The sequence below is a fragment of the Drosophila kikkawai genome, chromosome 2L (genome assembly GCF_030179895.1).
Source record: "Drosophila kikkawai strain 14028-0561.14 chromosome 2L, DkikHiC1v2, whole genome shotgun sequence".
Classification (NCBI taxonomy): domain Eukaryota; kingdom Metazoa; phylum Arthropoda; class Insecta; order Diptera; family Drosophilidae; genus Drosophila; species Drosophila kikkawai.
Window position 1 is genome coordinate 16,085,944 of NC_091728.1, and position 18,455 is coordinate 16,104,398.

Sequence of the window (18,455 nt, forward strand, 5' to 3'; positions counted from 1 at the left end):
TTTAATGAAGGAATTTTTAAGCCCATAGAATTGTCTGTTTTAAATCCTCTAAAAGAATATACTTTTCTTTTTCTTTTAAAAGGATTTACTCACAACTTTTGTAGACTTGAGCCCGTTAATGGAAATTCTAAAAAGATACATAAGGGAAACTACATTAAAACTAAAATAATATTCATTTAAAATGCTCATAAAAAGTTTAGCAAGTTAATTACAAATAATCAACAAACTAAAAATACAATTTTTTGGAAAGGTCAACCATAAAAATTAAATACTTTAAAGAACGCTTAACCTGAACAACAAGCTTTTTGCCAAATTGCTTTCACTAAATGTTAGTCTATATATGTCCAATTAGTATATCTAGAGGCGTGAGTGTGAGTGGGAGTGCGTGTGTGTGTGTGTGCCTAGTTAAACAACAAAACAACTGCGGAGCCTAGCTTCATTGGTAATTATGCCCATGGCCATGCATTCATCATACGCCCTGTAAGCCATTGGGAAAACATTGCCGGACGACAACAGCAACCAAATCGAAGGGAATACAAATTACAAATGTTTTAGGTTCTCTTCAAACGAGTGTTACGATGCCCGCATACGCATTCACATAATATCCCCTGTCATTCACTCTCATCACAGTGCCTTGAATAATTGCAATTTCATTTCTCATTTTGCCATTTTCCATTTGGCGTTTGCTTTTAAACCCAGAGTGTGTGTGAGTACGAGTGGGTGTGCTTTGTATGCTGTGTGCAATCCGCAAAGTAATCAATTGTTATCGGTGTGTGCTCTATATCGTTCATTCTAGCTATTTGTTCACTGTGCGTTCCTAAACAATAATAAATAATAATCAGCTCATGTTTCTCGGTTGTTCAGCTGTTCAGTTGCTCAGTGTCCAGTTATAACCATCTCTATCTATATACCCACACCCATTACAATATATATAAATATATATACATATCTATAGCTATTGCTGTCTGTTCTCATTGTGTTTAACCGTCTAACTACCCACATATACTCTCCTATATATGCTTATATTTATAACCAAATATATATCCGTATATATACATATATATGTATAATTTACCCTCTGTGTGTGTGAGTGTGCATCGATGTGTCACCAGGCAAAATCGAGGAATCATTTGCCATAACCATTAAGTCTGTGTAAGTTAGTCTAAGTACTGTGTAAGTCCCCTTCCGTTGCATGAATCCTCCCCCACCCAAGAAGCACACACTGAGTGTGACCACCAAATAGTACCAGGTTAGATGTAAGACCGCAGAGCCAGAGACAACTAATGAAGCGGGTTTTGCCTTCAAAGGGATCATACGCCGGCGGCTTCTGTAAATTTAAATCTCATCCAGCGTTTTTCCTGCCCACGGATTTGTCCGTCAGATACACATATCTCTTAAGCATATGCATTGCAATGGTGTTGGAATAAGTTTGCACTGTGCCCTGTAAAAAACTTTATTACGATGCAGGGTACGAAAGAGTATATAAGTTGTAGTTACTTTTTAAATAAGAAAATTCTAAAAAAAAAGAATATTTTTTTAAAGAAATTTCTGCTATTTAATAAAGAGATTATAAGTGTGCTATATTTTCACGTAAGCCATGAGTACTCCTTAGTCGATTCTCTTTAGATTTTCTCTGAACTTTTTACAAGCCGATTTTCCCAAATGCAACTGCACCGAGCCCAAGCCCAAAAAAAGAGCGGGCCAAATCCGTGTCCACCCAAGAGAGCTTAAACATTTTAAGCCATAACTTAAACGTCAAAATTTGTTACCTGAGCCAGGTGTGTGCCGACTAAAAACAACTTAAATGCCACATGTCCCCCGAGGGGCAGCCAGCCATATGTACATATGTGTTTGAAGCCACAGGAAAAGTTCGAAAAAAACAGAAAAGGTAACACGCATTTGGTGCTCGCAAATGAAGACAAACTACTGCGGAGACTTCAGGGCTCACGGATACAAATGCACCTGGCGGAGTGTCAGGCAGGCAGGTGCATTTGCTCAACTAATTGCAATTTATATTTGCCACTGCGGCAGAGGGAAACGTAGCTTATTTAACCTAATGGGCGGCCACATATGGGGAATTTACGGCTGATTGACGCACGGGGCTGGACTCCGGACTCCTGCGGCAAATGGAATTTACATGTCACCCGAGAGCCGTACAAACAAAACAAAAAAAAATGTATACATACATATTTAGAAAAGCCCGGACAGAAAACAATGAATCAAAACACGTACGCTTCAGGTTTAATTTCCATGGCACGCAGCATCCGGCGTTGATTCGGGAGCCCAGACCAAGACCAGGACCAGGCTGGAAATAAAAATCATATTGATTAGCTGCGTAGGCCCGTCGAGAGTCTGGGGAAATCAGTAGATGGTGTGGCACTTGTTTCCCCCCTTGGAGAAGAGAAACCTTTTCGGCTGTCAACTTTGTTTGCTAATGAACTTGCTTCGAGTCCCGACAAAAGGAGACCCCTTCGGGTAGGAGAACGACCAGACTTTCGTTTCGTTTCGTTTAATTTATTAATTCTTCCCTCTGTTCGCCTCACATTCGGGGCCTAATTTGTATGCGACGCCAGCGCTGCTAATGTGCGGCCATCATTTAGATCAATAGCGAGATACATTCGCCGACACATTCACAGATACAGATACAGAGACTGACAGACAAAGAGTCACAGATGGAGATACATGGCTAGGATTGGCCTTGCCTCATTACGGAGAATCGGAGCAGCCTCTTCTCTTTCTTTCTGTCCGCGAATCAATCGACTCCGACCCCCGGCCCCTTTTTTTTTCTTGTGCGTCATTTACTTATGCTGATTTCTGGCGGGGATTGCGATTCCTTTCACGTCCGTTAATTGAGATGCCGGACCTTAAACCGCCAATGCCAGCCAACGGCGCGGAATGAAAAGCTTTCACTCTAATTGCAACATTATCAGTGACTGTAGCTGTTTCTGTATCTTTTTTTGGCCCTTTAAAGCCTCACAAGTCATACTAAAATTGGGAGTAAGCCGCAATGGAACGCCAACTGACAGCGGTCTTAGTGGGGCCCAAAAAACCCTGGTCAATACTAATAAAGTCCAACAAAAAAAAAGCAAAAACGGACAGCTGAATATCTCACTTTTGGGAATTAAAATGATATCAAATTTGGGGCGGCCAGGGACTCTGATGAAGGATTGACAGGCCAATTGCGGCCGCCAGCAGCCTGATTGGCCAAGTGTTTCAACACATTCATTTTGTGGGCTGAAGGGTCCTTGTCTCACTGCAATATCAATTAACTTTAATGCCGCAGTAAACAGATATATTGGGCCGGTTGAAAACGCCCCCGAATACCACCGCAATCTCTTAAGCCCGACTGGCCAGCATCTGCACCTCGGTTTTCGGGTGTCGGCCTGGGCCTGACCAGCCGCTAATCAGCGCACAAATTCCACTTAAATGCCGCAACAGTTGCATGTAAGCCCCGTTGCCATGGGCCATGCCCCCCAGGATAACAGCCCAGCCACAGGAACACCCACAAAACAGAACAGGATACAGAACCCCACACTCTCTCCATCTGTGTCACCCCGCATTTCAATCTCATGGATCTCCCCCCTATGTCATTGCCTCTTTGTGGTGACCAAAAAATGCAAAACAAAATTGTCCACAAAATGTTTACGCAACATTCTCGGTACTCTCGAGTCGGAATCAGAGCTGTAATTGCATTTTATTGCACAGCAGCAAAGTCAAGAGATATACTCATATATAATGTACGCAAATATATATCACTGATGGGTTTATATGTATATATACAGAGGATGCTTTGCCCGCATTTTTCGAGTGCCTGTCGAGCTTCATTTGCATATGCATACATTGGTGCGAGTCCGAGTAGTTCCACAGGGCCGCAGAGATACAAAGATACATAGCTGAGGAGATGTTTGTATCTGGCCAGCCGCAGATTGCCATTGTCGAGTGCTTAGTGGCAATGGAATTTCCGTTGGGGTCACCAAATGCTGGTTGGGATCCATTATAGGAAACAAACTTCCTGCAGTATGCCAAGTTGATCCCTTAGCAGTCAAAATAAAGCCCCTTTTAGCATTAAGCAAATACACGTAGAGAAGCCCATGTAAGTCTGAGAGAAACCCAGGCTTGGAAGCCTACTTAGTATGTAAGAACACAACCCAAACTAAAAACCCAGAATCTAGAAACAGAACCACAATCCGAACCGAATACATACACAAAATCCCCGTATTATTCCCAGAGTAGAGTACCTAGAATTCCCAGATCTAGTTCCCAGATCTAGTCCAAACCAAACCAAAACAAAACAAAAGAAAAACAAAAAACATTTTAACCAGTGAAACAAGTGACAAATCCAAAGCGCAAGTCACATATAACTCAAGTGCCTTTGAAGCGATCACAAAACTCAAACCGATAACCGAAATAAGTAAAAGAAAGTAACAATAACAAAAAAAATCATATAGATTAGTAAACTTGATAAGCAATAATATAACAATCAATCGATCCAGACAATAATCCATTAAAACAAATTGTACAATAATCTAGCGCGGATGAGGGATTCGATGGCACGTATCACACCAACATTGTGGTCAAACATAACGGCAGTTGTCTGTACGTGCCCCCTGGTATCTTCAAGAGCACATGCAAGATAGACATCACGTGGTTCCCATTCGATGACCAACATTGCGAAATGAAATTCGGTAGTTGGACTTACGATGGAAATCAGGTAAAGTGGCAAATCGACAAATCAACAAACAAAAAAGACAAAAAAAAAAAACACACACACAACCAAAAACACAAAGCTAAGAACAAGCTAAACAGTAACTAACAAAAGCAACTAGTTTCAAATAGTACAGTAAACGCTGGCTACACTAGGCTACTCACATCACTAACACTGCTCACCAAACACCAACACCAATACTCCAACACATTCAAACTCGTGCACGATCACGCTTCTGCCAAAAATCACGAGACTCACGCACCAGGAAACGAAAGGGAAACATCGTCGAGAGTTGACTGTAGCAAGATGAATTAGTAGAGTACAGGCTGTCTAGGGTTAGGACGGATTTGTAATTTCATTTATATATGCTTTTCCAAACTTCTATATCGCTCTCTATCTCTCTATCTATCTATCTATTTATCTATTTCTGTATCCACCCGAATCTATAATTTGTTCGTTCGTAAACCTCATGTCGAACAATTCTTTGCGTTTTTGCGAATTACAAAACCAAAAGATCGCAGTGTTGTTAACAGCACTAAACTGTAAGAGGTTCAGTGTGTCGGCTAAAATATTCAACACAAAAAAAAATATAAAAATAATTGAATATTTTAAGCCCACACACGCCCCGAAAAGAGCTTAGCTCGCCTGGCAAGGGCTTTCAAACACTGTCTACCAGTGTTGGAAGTGTGCAATTGCCTCACTTAGGTATACAAAATGGAATCATGTGTGGAAATTCTAGAATTCTTCTGAAGTTTCAACTATTTTGCATGGTAGCAGGCAAATAAAAACCACGCCCAAAATAAATCAGCAGCAGGCGAACATTTTTTTGGACGACGTAAAGACTCTTAATGAAAGTCAACAAAAAAATATATAATTATCATACGAAAAAAACGAAATATAATGAAGGATGTTTTGAGTACAACTATAATTTACAGCGCTTTTATTTCCCACGTATTTTGCACCCACAAAATATATATTTACAAATCAAAATCTCAAGTCAAATGAGACGAAAAGAAAAACTCTATATATTTTGCTCGCTCTCTCTATCTCTCTTTCGTACACCTCGAACACATGCTATATCTGTACATAAATGTTGTTTCAATGTGGCTTATTGTAAAATTCTAAAAAAAAAAAACAAAAAACTTCAACAAAAAAACTAAAATCTTAAATGTTCTCTTTCTCCAATTAAAAAACGAATACTCAAACTCAAAACTCAATGACCAACCACCAAAAATATATATAAAAAAATATGTAAAAATTAATTTGCCAATTGCAAATTGATTTCGATTCTCTATGAACCCATGAACAAAACAAAAAAAATATCGTTTAAAAATCAGTTGGATTTGGTTTTGAATTCCGAAGATGGAGGGGATCTTTCCGATTTCATAACAAATGGCGAGTGGTACTTGCTTGGTTAGTAAACAAACCTCATTACGCTTATTTCTCTAACTGTTATTTCGTTTGATCGTTGTCATTTGTAAATGTCTAATCAGCATAACCCCTAAACACCTCAAAAAATATTTATTATTTACCACATTGCTTGCGAGACCGAAAAAAAATTGCTTCATAGACCCTTTTGAGTTGCTTTGCTCTTGATTTCTTTGATCTAGTTATACGATTTATTGTACATACCTAGATGATCTGGATCGCATCCGGATCTGTATATATCTGTTGTACATATGTGTGTCCTTGTGTAACTGTACATGCGTCTATGTTTGTGCCTCTGTCTCGAACCGATGATACCCTTGCTCGATCCTCACTAATCTCTGACTTCTATCGTTCAGCCATGCCGGGAAAGAAGAATACGATAGTCTACGCCTGCTGCCCAGAACCATATGTCGATATCACCTTTACTATACAAATTCGCCGCCGTACATTATATTATTTTTTCAATTTAATCGTACCATGCGTGCTAATCTCATCGATGGCCCTCTTGGGCTTCACCCTCCCGCCGGACTCGGGCGAGAAGCTGACCCTGGGTGAGTATGCCAGCCGATAATACCGATCCCAGATCCAGACACAGAACATACCACAAAACAAACGGTCTCTGAACTGTATTTATTCAAATGTTTAAATGAATTTTGTGAGTTTTTCAGCGGTAATTCTCCTCCCCTTATGTGTAGCTGTCTGAGTTATAGTTAGTTAGGGTCCGGCAGGTTATCGAGTTGTCAAGTTGTCGAGTTATCGAGTCTGGTGAGGTCAAGCAGCGAGGGTAGCGAAATGAGGCTTAGCTGGATTTAACCATAAAGAGTTTAGGCTCAAATCCCAAAAGAATATAAAGCTAAAACCCCCTTTAAAATCTACATAATCAACGCTGCTTCTAACGATAGTCAGTCTATGCATGTTCTCTGTTCAGTTGAAAACGAAAGTAAAACTAACTCAACGAGTGTTTTCCTTTTCCAAAAAAAACAATTACACTTTTTGAATATTATAAATAATTAATATATCAACCCAAAAAGGACAACACTCTTCTTAAAGTCTCAAAGTCCCAGCTGTCCCGCTCAATAAGAATAAATAAAAAAAACCCTAATTAAACTCCATGAACCAACCCATATATCCCGTTAAAGGAGTCAGTAAACAATGAGTAAACAATGTGTAAACGTTACCTTAATTTTGTCGATAAATACTAATAATGATATAAAAACTTATTATGTAATCTTGATCTTTCAGTTTTCCGATGTGTTTTGCGTTCGACTTTGATTTAAATTGCGTTTTATATTTATTGTATCTCTTGTTGCAGGCGTAACTATACTACTATCATTAACAGTATTTCTAAACCTTGTCGCCGAGTCCATGCCGACAACGTCGGACGCTGTTCCTCTTATAGGTACACACCAAAAAACACGATAATCTAACCTAGACATATACGCCGCCGCGCCACGCCGCCGCCGCCGCCGATTTTTGCCTTATTTGACGCGCCGCCGCCAAATTATGAAAATAACGGCGCGCCGCGGCGCGCCGCTGGTGCGGCATCGGCGCAGCTTCAGCGCGGCCTTCAGTGTCATTGTTCTTTATAAAACTTAAAAAAAAATAAATAACTCATTAAAATGGCCTTTTTGCCTTATTTGACGCGCCGCCGCCGCCGGTTCTTTCTGACTACTACGCCGCCGCCGCCGAGTCATTTTGACCTCTACGCCGCCGCCGATGCCTTTAACCATCGGCGTAAACCTCTAATCTAACCCATATAAGCTAAGCTATATAGCTTCCATTGGACCGAGGCTGTCCATCACTACTAACAGTGACGAAAAATAAAAAAAAACAGAAAGTCGTGCTGTGCTAATGCTGTTTTTAGTTAATCATTAGTTTTGCTACAGTAGTGCAATGAACTGAGAAAACCAAATACAAAAAAAAAAAAAAACCGATACGAAAACCGAAACCGAAACAAAACGAAACAAGCCACGAATACTAACCAAAGAAACCGATCCGAAAATACGAATACCAATTAACTTAGCTCTCTCACACACCCAGACCCCATCACACACACACACAAACACGAATGAGGAATGATCAATAACTCGTAACTCTCCGTATGTTTGCCACTAGATCTATCTATATCTCTCTGTAATCTCTGGACTCCACCGAGCAACTGGATGTTGGATAGTCTAGCCACACACGTACTATATGTAACCCGACCTAGAACACACCACCTGAACCACTGAACCACTGAACCACACTGAACCACAGATCCTCTGAGGTCCTCAGAGCTCCTTGGCCAGTACCCACAGTACCATGTAAGGTACTTTAGGAGCTCTCTTGCTATCTCTCTTCCCTTAAACTTTTCACTCGTTTTTCCACTAACCTAAACTTAACCTCTTAGCTCATGCCAGTCTTGCCAGTATTTTCTAATATCTTTTTGCTAAGCCCACGAATATACCATATATATTCCATCTGGTCAGGGTCCTCGATAGCTCTGACATAATTGGTATTTGGCCACCACAACCACACCCACACCCACACTCAGTTACAATCAAGTCACAGCCACAAAGTACTAACAACAAGTACAAACACAATACGTACTCGTACGAGAGTTTTTCGTTTCGATTTTGCTGTGTTTGCCCAATAATAAAGCCGTGTCTCCTACTATTCAGCCATATAATCGGTTCCTCAGTTAATTTTTGTCGTTTCGTTGTTGCTTCGTTTGTTCGATTGTTTGTTTGTTGGATTCGTTTGCTTATCTACGTGTGCCTCTAGCTGATCCCCCCGTATCGTTTCGTTTCGTTCAGTTCCTTAGCCTGCCACTAAAAACCACCTAAAGAAAAAACCCCGTGTTATTAAAAAACTAACCCAGATGGTACTGCCCGAGTAACCTGATCATCCTGTAAATAAGCTTGTCCTTAGTGTGCGCCCCCTCACCTCATAATCACGCTGGGACGAGTCCAAGCCCCGCCCCCCGCCCGCTCATTCCCGCCTAACTGCCTCTAATCATTCCAACTATAAAAGCATAGCAGCATTTCAAAAACCGCATCAAAAACGTAGACAGAAATGCAATTAAAGAAAATGTATTTTAAATCTAGCCACAACTGTATATATATACACAAAAGTATCTAAAAAGAGAAACCATAAAAAATCCAACGAACCACCTTTTTTCGCTACCAAAAAAAAAAAAATAAAAATAAAAAGATATAACAAACAGGAGCAAGGAAAACCAAAGCCAAAAAGAAACAGCAAACCAGAAACAAAAACAAACTAACTTACAAAAAGCTGAGTTAACCAGTTTTTCAGTTTTCTTCTTTTTTTTTTTTTTGTGTTTATCTGAACATGAAACAGACCATAAATAGAACAAGAGGGAAAATGGTGGCAGGACTTCTGCGATTGGGCCGCAGTTGAGAGGCAGGTCCTTGGAAGGAAGGTCCCTCTCCCCGGCGGCCCAATCGAATGTTAATAGAGACACCACAGAATGCCGTAGAGAGTAACTACCTAGCCTGTAAATCGTATTGAATATATATAAAATATATAGTAGAGGTTTGTATGCGACACTTTGATACTTGGATTAGAGCTAGCTAGCTAGGAACCACAGGGAACACCGGGAGTATTACCTTATCTTAACCCCGAGCACACGATAAACCCGTTTGAGTAGAGGCCTCGCGGTAGGTATAGCTTGAAACAACGAATTTGTATCGCTTGAGCTGTACAAATGAGCCCGCCTAGGAATCTAAGCATATCTTTATTAACCATATATGACTATATATATATATATTTCGACACCACCACCACCACCACCACTACTACCAACCACCGATCACCCACAGAAAACCGAACACTGTAAATAGACAACACGCCGAACAGACGTAAGTACACCGAACCACCGACCCCAAACAAGAACAACACCACCGAAACCACCACGAAAAAGAACAACCAGAACTTTTGTCGAACGCCGCCTCACGAGCGCATGAATAAAAACCCAATTAAAAAATCATTTTGGGCCTAGAACCGCATAGAGTCCAAAAGCTTAACAACACTTTCTCCCTCTCTCTCTCTCTCTCTCGCTCTATAAACCAACACTTTCTCTTACTCCCTCTCTCTCTCGCTCAGTATATTATACAGTTTGCCAATATATCCAAAAATAGCTACTATTTCTCCTTTCTCGCTACGGCAAGAACTATTTGAACTTGCACCTACTTACTCGCAAGAAACTCGAACCGAATTCTCACACCAACTACCAACAACCAGTTACCAATTACCAATTACCAACCTCTAAGAAACACTCAACTAATTTAGATTTTTCCGCTCAACAATAACAACCAAAAAAAAAAAAAACCTGGAAATGTATCCATTTATATTTAAACAGCAAGCCGCAAAATCCGAACCATTTGCAAACCCGTAAACTCCTGGCATATAAAAATAACCGAACCCTCCTCTCGAACCATATATAGAACATATATATAGCGCTAAAACTAAGCTGAATCGAAGCCTAAACGATAAACCATTAAAAATGAAAACCCAAAAATCGAAGCAACATTTGAACTTGCATTTATGCAGATCCATTTGATCAGATGGTAGAGTTGCAACTCCACATAATATCGTATCGTTCATGATGTCGAGCCCATCATGCGTTCATATTATGTCATGTTTATCTAGATATTAACCCGCTCCGTTACCGTATCCCCCCTCACCACCAGAAACAGCAGTCCCCTCCGGAGAAGACTTGACAAATGATATTTGCATGCTGCGTTGTGCGAATTTCCCCTCATAATGCCCGTTTAGCCTCGGTTTGCTCTATTCCGCGCCCTCCGTGGCACGTAGCAAATTAAATGAGGCGGGCTTGTGGGCGTGGCAAATTGGCAACACGTAGCGCAAGTGTGGGGCGCGCATCTCGAGTCGACTTCCAGTTCAATTTACAAATATTCTCAGAGCGAGAAAAACTTGCGCTACTTTCAAAGTTTTTCCTGTCCCTCCTTCGCTTTACTAATGGGTCAAAGTTGGAAGGATGCTCTGCTCCGCCCTCCTCCCCTGCCTTTCTACCTGTCTTCACCCCTGCGTCCCTCCCTAAACCGCTGAGCTCTCGAAAAGTTGAGATATTTTCTTTTTGCTAAAAAAAAAAAACAAAAATTAATACCCTGAGATGCTGTGAACATTCTGTGCCCATTCTGTTCAGGTTCTAAGCGCCATAAAGGGGGATACTTTTAGAGATTTAACGTCACAGCATTTCAGCGGGGTCAACTTGGCGAGAGCTTTGCCTGATTTCTTTATAAAGATATTTTTTTTAACCCTCCAAACCCACGCTCCAGTTGGACTTTTAAGTTCGCAGCATACTCAGGCATATACTCATTCACACTTCATTCAGATATCAAAGAAACCGATAAATTGTAATACTAAATAGCCAAAGAACATCTCCAGTCTCCAGTATCCAGTCTCCACTCTCCCGTCTCCAGTCTTCAATGTCAAAAGTCCAAACTCCAACTTGGTCGGCCCCGAAAGGCGCTACGGAAAAAAAAAACAGAACCCCGAACAGATACAAAGACACAGAACCTATAACGCCCAGCTACTGAACCTACATACCTCTCTGATATGCCCTCGATATGTCCACGAAAACACACGATAATACACGATAACACACAATTACTCACGATAACACACAGATACCTACCGATATACTACCGATACATACATAAACGTACGCTTTATGATTTCCATTTTAATTGTGTCATTTGTTTTTGTGTGGTTGTTATTGTATTTTTCAAAACGAAAACGAAATTCTTTTGTTTCAGGAGTTACAATTCTTCTATCGCTCACAGTGTTTCTCAACCTTGTAGCTGAGACATTGCCCCAAGTATCTGATGCAATCCCCTTGTTAGGTAGCGATTGCATTTAAAACATACTTACCAAATGCAAATATATATTCAAATTTGTCAAAAAAAAAAAAAAACAGAATAATTAAAAAACTAATTAATATGATTTACATATACGTACACGCCTTGAAAATATATATGTATATATAGCAGTATATATACATATCTATGTATCTACATCTATATATTCATGAATATTATTGTTATTGTTGTTATCTATATATATACATATCTATTACGATTATATTACTCACACACATTGCTAAATTGTTCGCATATATAATCCCCCGACAAACCAAAGCCAAAACCAAAAAGAAACCAAACCGAACTTAAACTTAAATAAAGTATTAGTCTAACCAACCAAGTCAAACAATATCCAAAATATCTAAAGTGCCAAAGTTGTTAACATAAATGTTATTTGTGTACGTCGTACTATGTTTACTAATTCCAACAACTTTGCTAAGTACTTACTAACTTAACTTAACTTAACTAAACCAAACCAAACTAAACTAAACCAAATCAATTCTAATTCCAACTCGTTCTCTCTGTCCCGCCCTCTCTTCTCAACTCGTTACGAAGTTACGATATCAAATACCAAATATATATCAATATATATCGAAGCAGTTCTTAGTTGATCATACTATCTTCTGTTGCCTCTATCTCTATATATCTCTATCTCTATCGTATCTCTATCACTATCTGCCTATCGCCTTCTATGTTCATTTGAAAAATCAACAATCTCTTTTTGGTTCGCTTCTTATTCAAGTCAATTTAGATCAACAATCAACAAAAGCCCAGAGCTAGCTAGGGCTAGCAGCTCGACACAAGTTAGGGAACCTTTTAAATGCTATCGTTATCTACGTTATCTATGTGTACTTCCGATCTATACTCCCCCACTTCCGTTTCCGCTTTCTCTTCAATTTCTTCCACTGATCCTCATCGACAATGATGGTCGCTCAACTTCCCTTCAATATATATAAATACTCTCCAATATTCCCAGAACTGAATCGGCGCGGCGTTGATGTTGCAATAGAGTCCACACTTTGCTTCCATTCGAACAGAATTCGAACGAATGAATAGACTCTTCAAAATTCCGCCTTCAAATTCAAACTTCTTCTATTGCTTCAGAGCCCAGCCTAGAGCAGTTCCTTCTGTAATTATTCAAAGTTATGCAAAACCCAAAATATATATATACCATTATATGTATACAATATTTATTGTGAATATCCGAAATATATGATAACTGTTATGTATTGCAGTACACCTTGCTTGTACTCCTTTCGCTTCGTTCGTTCAAACCGCCACTCCCTCAATTTCAACCCATACGTAATTACAAAAGATACTTATGAGACAGATTTCAATACAAGTGAGTTTGGGATAATACTTGTGAAATGTGAAAACGAAACCGCACATGAAAGAACACATTCTAGTGCAGATGGATAACAAAGGATGTCGTCCTCACAGACACTCCCATCCGCCACAAAGAAATCAATTAAAGAAAAGAACAAGAACATGAAAATGAAAATGAAAATATAACAAAGAAAGAAGTTTTTTGTCTTGTATTGTATTATTTGACTTTTTTGCTAACTGCTTTGATTTGTGTTTGATTTGGTTCTCTCACTCTCACTCTCACTTTATCAATATCACGCTCACCCTCACCACCCAAACTCACTCACTCCATCACTAGATTATCGATTATCGATCGCATTTCACCACCACCACAATATAACGATATATTTTTCACCCTCGGTTTGTCCATGAGTATTGTCACCATCTTGAAGCTCGTTCTCGTTATCGTTATCGTTATCGCTCGCTCACCCACCACACAGGAAACGCTCAGTCATGACCGTCACGACCAGAAAACCAACCACAAGAATCCACTCCACACACGCTACTTTAACTTTATTAGCTATTGTCTGTGCCACCCATCCACTAAGCCACCCAAAAACCCCCATACTCCCCCAAACTCACCTTCGATATACTACTATTTGACCCATACATATTTCTCGGAATGATATTTTTTGCTTGAGAACCTTTTTGAGAACTCAAAATGTGATAACTAAAAACCGAATAAATAAGATATTACATTTGAAATACTGATCGATCAATCGATTGCCTATGTCTGGTATTTTGCAAAAATATCATTTCGTTGAGATCCGCTTACTTAGTTTGTTTGTTGAAATGGGTCGCGGATTCGTTTGCTTACAGATACAGATACTGTCCACTGTCCACATGGAATGCACTCTCTCCCCACCAACAAACAACGAATGAACTATGTTTTAACTAAACTAAAACTTAACTAAGCTATGCTCGAAGCCCGGCCATGTTGTGTAGAGTTGTGTTCTCTGCGAGAAGGTTCAGCCAAAAAATATCATTTAGTCTAATAACCCCGAAGCTTTTGCCCCATCCCCCGATCCCCTATCTCAAGCTAAATCTAAATATCAATATCAATCTCAACCTGAATCCGAAACGAAGACACTTGGACCGAAATTCGGACGATCGGCGAGGACCCACCCGAAAAGCCCCCCAAAAAAAAAAGTACACACGAGATCTGACCAAAAATTTGACAAAATATTTTGCAGGTGTCACTATACTACTGTCGCAAACAGTTTTCTCACTGCTGGTCGGCAATGTCATTACCAAGACCAGCGAGGCTGTACCGCTCTTAGGTATTCGCACTTCTGTAATCGTTTGTAACCTTGCGTTTATCATTTTTACGATTTCGAGAAACAATCAAAAAACAAAAACATACTAAATTTTAAATTCTTAGAGCCTTAAAACAACCAAAAACTTTTCTCTCTTTTAGCTGATAAATCAAATAAAATGATCAAACTCAAAATGAAAACCAAAAAACGATTGTACAAAGTACTCTTTAGACCTAACGAAAGTTTAAGCTAAAAATCAAAGTGAATCTTGTAAAAAAACCAAAACTAGAGCGACTAAAGTAGGTAAACGAATGTTAAGTGATGCAGAGCATGATCCAGCTCCAGCTGGATAAACACGAGATGCGGATAATGGATAATGTACCAACAGTATCTTTGGAACCAACCCGAACCCGAACTAACCCCAACCCCCAACCCCGAAACAACCTCTGCTTCTTTAGACTTTGGCTGAATCTCTCTCTGTGACTCTGAGACAATCTCTCCAACTAACACGAAAGCCACACTCGACTCTTAACCCGATTATTTCCGAGTTCCGGAAATGAATTGTACATATTATTTAATTCTTCGCTGTAGGTAAATGCTATTAGCCAACAAACACGCACGTACCCAAGCCCAAGTATCAAAAGCCGACTCGAAACAATGAACTAATTAAACGATTCTTAAACATCAAGCATTAAATATTCAGAGAGCATACACTAAATAGCAGAAGTGCTAAATCAATGGCAAAACACATAATCCGTTCGCCAGAGCAATTAAAATATCGATTCCCAGGCATACAAACTCTAGAAAACATGAAAATTACTAACCCCATTGCCTCAGAACCCACACCCAAACATTGCCTGCTCTTAGAACTTTATTAGAGTAGTTGAAGGCCGGGGACAGTCAAGGGGACAGGTGTCTGAAATGGGCTGTAAATAAATCTAATTTAATATTCAGACATAAATTCAATATTTTTATTAACTTAATGTCTATAAAGTATTTTATAATATTTTATTTTTTTATTTCTTAATAATATGAAAAGAAAGCTTGGTCATTATACCCTTGCAGGGTATTATAATTTCAGTCAGAAGTTTGCAACGCAGTGAAGGAGACGTTTCCGACCCTATAAAGTATATATATTCTTGATCAGCATCAACAGCCGAGTCGATCTAGCCATGTCCGTCTGTCCGTCTGTCTGTCTGTCCGTCTGTCCGTCTGTCTGTCTGTCCGTCTGTCCGTCTGTCTGTCTGTCTGTTTCTACGCAAACTAGTCCCTCAGTTTTAAAGCTATCTGAATGAAACTTTGCATATAGTCTTCTATATGCTCTCACTGCTATATATGTCGGAACGGGCCGGATCGGACGACTATATCATATAGCTGCCATACAAATGTTTGATAAATTTTTAGAAAAAAAAGTATAACTTGGCTGTTTTTCAATATTTTTGCATCATTTTTGAGATATAGCCATTTTATATTATTCCAGAATTTTGGTAAAAATTTTATGAAAATCGGACGACTATATGATATAGCTGCCATAGGAACGATCGAGAAATTAATAGAAATAAAATTATAGCTTCGTTGTTTTTCAACGCATTTTTATTTACTCTGAGATATACGTTTTTTTTATTATTCTAGAATTTTGGTATAAATTTCATAAAAATCGGACAACTATATCTTATAGCTGCCATAGAAGCGATCGGTAAATGTATAAAATATATAAAGCTGAGAATGTAAAACTGTAACTGTCAAACTGTAAACATAATAAGTATAGGTAAAATGTAATGAAACTCTGTTTTGTGAATGTTTTCAGCATTTAAATCTATAAAATAAACATCAAAACCAATCTGCAAGGGTATACAAACTTCGGCGTGCCGAAGTTAGCTTCCTTTCTTGTTTTTGTATCATGTTTAGGGATGTTCATATATTTTAAACGTAAAGTAAAGTAAAGTAGTAAAGTTTAACGTAAAGAGCTGTATATTCTACAAAAAAATAATAATAATATATTTGTATCTTTGTACGATTATATATTGCCCGATAAATGAGTCAGAATATCAACTTATCGCACATATAATGTTACAATTTTATATTTATACACAATATATTAATATTTTCTTTCATCTCTAGACACGTTTATATTTTTGCTGATAATGCAGAGTTATATTGCTTTAAATATTATATTGCTTAATATGATTATTTAAAATTATTGTGTCTATAATTTTGAAGAACTTAAATTTTAAAACAAAGAAAATGGATTTTTACAGTTTTGAGTATATCAGCCTCAACAATATAATTGTACATTTTGAAAAACAAAAAAATTAACACCTTAAATATATATTTTTCCTATAACTATTAAAAAATTTATAGGTTTAGAATCCAAAAACAAAGATCCTTTTGAAAGCAAAGCCTCCATCCTCCACTTGACTGTCCTTTGGCCCGATTTCGTATCCGAAATGTTATAGTCGAACCCCGTTGCATGAAACCAAATAAAAGCAATCGACACTTAAACTGCATGTCGGAGAATGTAACCTAAGGCTTTCAAATAAAAATCAAACGTAGTGGCTTTCGGTAGACGTAACAGCATCCGTAACGTTCAGTGAAGTAACGTAGTCACAGCATTGTAATCACACAGTAAAGTTGATCACGCTACTTTCTCTAACCGTAACGCTAACCAAAAGTCTTTCATGAAATGAAGCTAAACTAAAGTAATGTTGTACGATTTTTGTAAATTATGATTTCGAGCTTTTGTTCTTAGTGTTTCGATGAGACAGCGGCCCCCCGAGCACCACTCTAATATGCAATTTTTCTCTGCTCTCTCTGTTCACCCCGCAAAACCACACCTGAACCCTGAAAAAAAAAATTCCGAATCCCGCCGTACCAATCCAGGCACCTACTTCAACTGCATCATGTTCATGGTCGCATCGTCGGTGGTGCTGACAGTAGTGGTGCTCAACTACCATCATCGCACAGCGGACATCCACGAGATGCCACCGTGGGTGAGTTTAGCCACCGATTGAGGCATCCTTCTGAAACCCCTCCTGATTTTTCTCTCTGTGCGTGTGTCTATCCGGCTCTCCCCAGATCAAATCCGTTTTCCTACAATGGCTGCCCTGGATCTTGCGGATGGGCCGACCCGGCCGCAAGATCACACGCAAAACAATACTACTAAGCAATCGCATGAAGGAGCTGGAGCTGAAGGAGCGCTCCTCCAAGTCCCTGCTAGCCAATGTCCTCGACATCGACGACGACTTTCGGCACACAATATCGGGCTCCCAGACGGCCATCGGTTCGTCGGCGTAAGTGTATCCGCTGCCCGCTTGGTAACCATCGGAGTAACCCATGTTTCCCATATTCCGCCCCTCCCTTCTCCATGCAACCAATGCAGTAGCTTTGGCCGGCCCACAACGGTGGAGGAGCACCACACGGCCATTGGCTGCAATCACAAAGATCTTCACTTAATTCTCAAAGAATTGCAATTTATAACGGCGCGCATGCGCAAAGCTGACGACGAAGCGGAATTGATTAGCGATTGGAAGTTCGCGGCAATGGTTGTGGATAGGTGAGTTCCCCCCGTACCCATCGAGACATGAATTAACCACTACCATGCTGCATAACACTTGCTACATCATTCCGCGGATCGCACAAACTGCTTCCTGTGGCAGCTATATATATCGTGTTGGAAACTGTTAAAATAGTACATCTTTTTTGTAACAAAAAAAGAGGCGTTATTTTCATTTTCGTATTACAAAGAAACTGATCAAAAGAGATTAGAACATAACATGTATTATAGCTGCCATAAGAACCATGACACAAAATGAGCAG

The 18,455-nt window shown here is 39.4% G+C and overlaps 1 protein-coding gene across 1 annotated transcript in view; it reads left to right on the top strand.

Annotated features, from left to right (window-relative positions):
* The window catches only part of nAChRalpha6 (nicotinic acetylcholine receptor alpha6), a 36,033-nt gene that overhangs the window by 12,658 nt on the left and 4,920 nt on the right, over window positions 1-18,455 (top strand). The window contains exons 3-9 of the mRNA XM_070283516.1: window positions 4,531-4,711; window positions 6,043-6,118; window positions 6,490-6,684; window positions 11,914-12,000; window positions 17,520-17,629; window positions 17,715-17,929; window positions 18,019-18,192. Coding sequence (XP_070139617.1) covers window positions 4,531-4,711; window positions 6,043-6,118; window positions 6,490-6,684; window positions 11,914-12,000; window positions 17,520-17,629; window positions 17,715-17,929; window positions 18,019-18,192 — 1,038 coding nt within the window. The remainder of the gene's footprint in view (window positions 1-4,530; window positions 4,712-6,042; window positions 6,119-6,489; window positions 6,685-11,913; window positions 12,001-17,519; window positions 17,630-17,714; window positions 17,930-18,018; window positions 18,193-18,455) is intronic.